Raw genomic sequence first — 3,735 nt, 5'->3', positions numbered from 1 at the left:
GTGTTACCGTGCTCAAGTCCCTTCATCTCTCAGAGCCTTGCTTTTTAAAAAATTCAAACTCCATCAAGCTCCTATCTAATTCCAAGGTAGACTTCATGAGGGCCTCTCTTCCTGGTTGCCCTGTCATTAGCCCTCTCTCCTTGCACAGTCTTCATCTTGTCTACCCTGGTATGCAGAGAAACTTGGTCTATCTGCAACTGTCCCTCACATGGACATGGTGTTAGATCCACTGCAAAGGCTCTTCTCATCCAGGATCTCATGTGAGCACCACAGAAGCCCTGTTAGTTAGTCGAGGATTATCTGTCCCATTTAATAAATACAGAAATCTGGCTGGGCACAGTGGCTCACGTCTGTAATCCCAACACTTTGGGAGCCCGAGGCAGGCAGATCACTTGAAGTCAGGAGTTTGAGACCAGCCTGGACAACATGGTGAAACCCCATCTCAACAAAAAAATCCCAGGCACGGTGGTGGGTGCCTGTAGTTCCAGCTACTAAGGTTGCAGTGAGCTGAGACTGTGCCACTGCACTTCAACCTGGGCGACAGGGCAAGAGCCTGTCTCAAAAAATAGATTAGATAGATAAGATAGATAGATAGACAGACAAATAGACAGATAGATGCTGAAACTAACGCTCAAAGAGGTTATGTGATGCCCTGTAAGTCACACTGTTAGTATTAGAGCTGGGGTTGGCCCCAAGTTTCTGGTTCTCACTCCAATGCCTTCCCTTTTCCACCTCCTGAACTCAGTGACACTGTGTGACATTCACAGGCCATCAGTGCTATTCTCATTTAAGAGCTTCTTGCTTAGGTTGAGGCCTGGGTAATACTTACAGTAATCACAGGTTCCTGTTTGACTTTATATCCTTCTGGAAAGGGAGGCTGCTCAGCTTCATACTCTAAAGGAAAGGGGAAAAAAATCCTCAATTCCATACTTCACTGCAGTTTCTGATGTAATTTCCTTTTCTCTGAATAAAACATTCTTAAATTTTATTTTGGCTGGTGGTGTACAGAAATGAAAAAACAACTGGCCATAACAGGTTAACATTTAATGCAATTTAAATTTAACATTTAATGGTATTTAAAATCAGCAAAAGGCTGGGTGTGGTGGCTCACACCTGTAATCCCAGCACTTTGAGAGGCTGAGGCGAGTGGATCACGAGGTCGAGGAGATCGAGACCATCCTGGCGAACACGATGAAACCCCGTCTGTACTGAAAATACAAAAAAACTAGCAGGGCATGGTGGCAGGCACCTGTAGTCCCAACTTCTAGGGAGGCTGAGGCAGGAGAATGGCGTTAACCCAGGAGGCAGCGGAGCTTGCAGTGAGCGGAGATCACGCCACTGTACTCCAGCCTGGGCAACAAAGCGAGACTCCGTCTCAAAAAAAAAAAAAAAAAAAAAAGACTTTATATAAGAGTCTGAGACTCTTTTTCTTAGAGGACACAACTTCAGATTTTGCCAACATGATGGAAACTATTAGGAATTAAGGGAGGAAGAGAACACGGAGGTTGGTTAAGGGAAGACACTGAGAGCACATGCAGAAGAGAGGCTAACAGCTGGGCACGGTGGCTCACACCTGTAATCCTAGCATTTTGGGAGGCCGAGGAGGGTGGATCACTAGGTCAGGAGTTCGAGATCAGCCTAACCAACATGGTAAAACCCCATCTCTACTAAAAATACAAAAATTAGCTGGGCATGGTGGTGTGCACCTGTAATCCCAGCTACCTGGGAGGCTGAGGCAGAAGAATTGCTTGAATCCAGGAGGTGGCAGTAAGCTGAGCTTGCACCACTGCACTCCAGTCTGAACAACAGGGTGAGACTCTGTCTCAAAAAAAAAAAAAAAAAAAAAAAAGCAGCAGTAGCAGCAAGAGTGGAAGTAACAGTCACAAGAGGAGGCTGCCCCAGAATATAGACGTCCATCTTCCCATCAGATCCCAAAGGGACTAAACACTTAAGTTGACAGGCACTGCACAGGGTGGGAACAAGAATGGAATGATACACGACGAGTCTAGGTGGAAATCCGGCTGGGCTAACTTGGCCTGCTGCCCACACTCCCCTCAGGCTTCTTTCTGTTCCCTGAATATCATAAAGCTGTGTTCACACCAGTTGGATCTCCAGCTCGCTCTCCTCTCCAGGAACTCTTCTGTAAACCAATGAAACTGCCTGAAAAGGAGTAGAACACTTAGAACCACTTAGGGCACCATGATGGTAGGAAAAGAAAAAAAAAAATTGGGCTGGGCGTGGTGGCTCATGCCTGTGATTCCAGCACTTTGGAAGGCCAAGGAGGGCAGATGGCCTGAGCCTAGGAGTTTGAGACCAGCCTGGGCAACACAGCGAGACCTCATCTCTACTAAAATTAAAAAATAATTAGCTGGCAGTGGTGGCATATAGCTGTAGTTCCAGCACTTTGGGAGGAAGAGGCGGGAAGATCGCTGGACGTGCGCTACTGCACTCCAGCCTGATGACAGAGTGAGACCCTGTCTCAAAAACAAAGAAAAAAAAAGTGGATTTAGAGACCCCCCCCCCATGCCACCCAATCCCAAAATACCGACTTTCTGCCTGTTCACTCTGAAGAACAGTCGGCCAGTGGACAACCACCCTTCATGAGCACCCAGTCAGTGTTTTGCTACTCATAGAAGAGACCCATCCAGAAAACAAACCCACATGTACAGCAGTAGGAGAAAACCACACCAGCCGTGATACTGTGATGGTTAATTTTCAGTGTCAACTTGACTGGAGTAAGGGATACCTAGGTAACTAGCAGAGCATTACATCTGGGTATGTCTGCAAGCGTTTTCTGGAAGAAACTGGTGTACATGTTGGTGGATTGAGAGGAGATCCATCCTCAATGTGGGCAGGCACCATTGGATTGGCTGAGGGCCTGGAAGGAACAAAAAGTTGAGGAAGGCTGAATTCTTGCTCTCTTCTGGAGCCAGGACGCCCTTCTTCTGCCCTTGCACCTCAGAACTCCAGGGCTTTTAGACTCCAGGGTTCTCATCAGTGGTCCCTGGGGGCTCTCAGAGGCTAATTAAGTCCAACTGGATTTCCATGTAACCCTGTCATATATCACAAACAGAGGCTCTCAGACTGGTAGTTACACTGTTGTTTCTTCCTGGCTCTGAGGCTTTTGGATTTGGACTGAGTCACTCTACCAGCTTCCCTGGTTCTCCAGCTTGCAGACAGCCTAATGTGGGACTTCTCAGCCTCCATAATCATGTGGGCCAATTACCCCAGTAAATCCCCTCTCATATATGTATCTCTCTATATATCCTACTGATTCTGTCTCTCTAGAGAACCCTAATATACCAGCTATACAGAAAAATCCACTCAGGTCCATTGTACATTTTAAATAAACAATCAAATCTCTTTATACAGGTCAAGAAGATCATAGCACAAAAGACAAAGTTCAACATCTATTGTCAAAACAGCTGACCCTGGAAGAAGCACAGAGAATTCAGGGAAGAGAACTGTGATTTGTATCGGCAGAGAAATCTGAAAAAGAATTGCATCCATAAAGCAAAAACAGGATGTTACGAGAAAAAGAACAATCACAGAATAAAGTTTTTAGACACAATGTCTCTGTCAGGGGCAGCTGCAGTGATGGAAGTTACTAGAAGTCGAGAAACAGGTTTTGATTCCATCGGTGTTACCGTGCTCAAGTCCCTTCATCTCTCAGAGCCTTGCTTTTTAAAAAATTCAAACTCCATCAAGCTCCTATCTAATTCCAAGGTAGACTTC

General features: G+C 45.9%; 1 protein-coding gene across 1 annotated transcript in view; it reads right to left on the bottom strand.

Annotated features, from left to right (window-relative positions):
* The window catches only part of IQCK (IQ motif containing K), a 143,126-nt gene that overhangs the window by 127,011 nt on the left and 12,380 nt on the right, over positions 1-3,735 (bottom strand). Inside the window, 1 exon segment of the mRNA XM_011931864.1 lies at positions 830-894. Coding sequence (XP_011787254.1) covers positions 830-894 — 65 coding nt within the window.

Source organism: Colobus angolensis, unplaced genomic scaffold, assembly GCF_000951035.1.
Source record: "Colobus angolensis palliatus isolate OR3802 unplaced genomic scaffold, Cang.pa_1.0 Scaffold92, whole genome shotgun sequence".
NCBI lineage: Eukaryota > Metazoa > Chordata > Mammalia > Primates > Cercopithecidae > Colobus > Colobus angolensis.
This window is presented reverse-complemented; position numbering and strand designations above follow the sequence as displayed.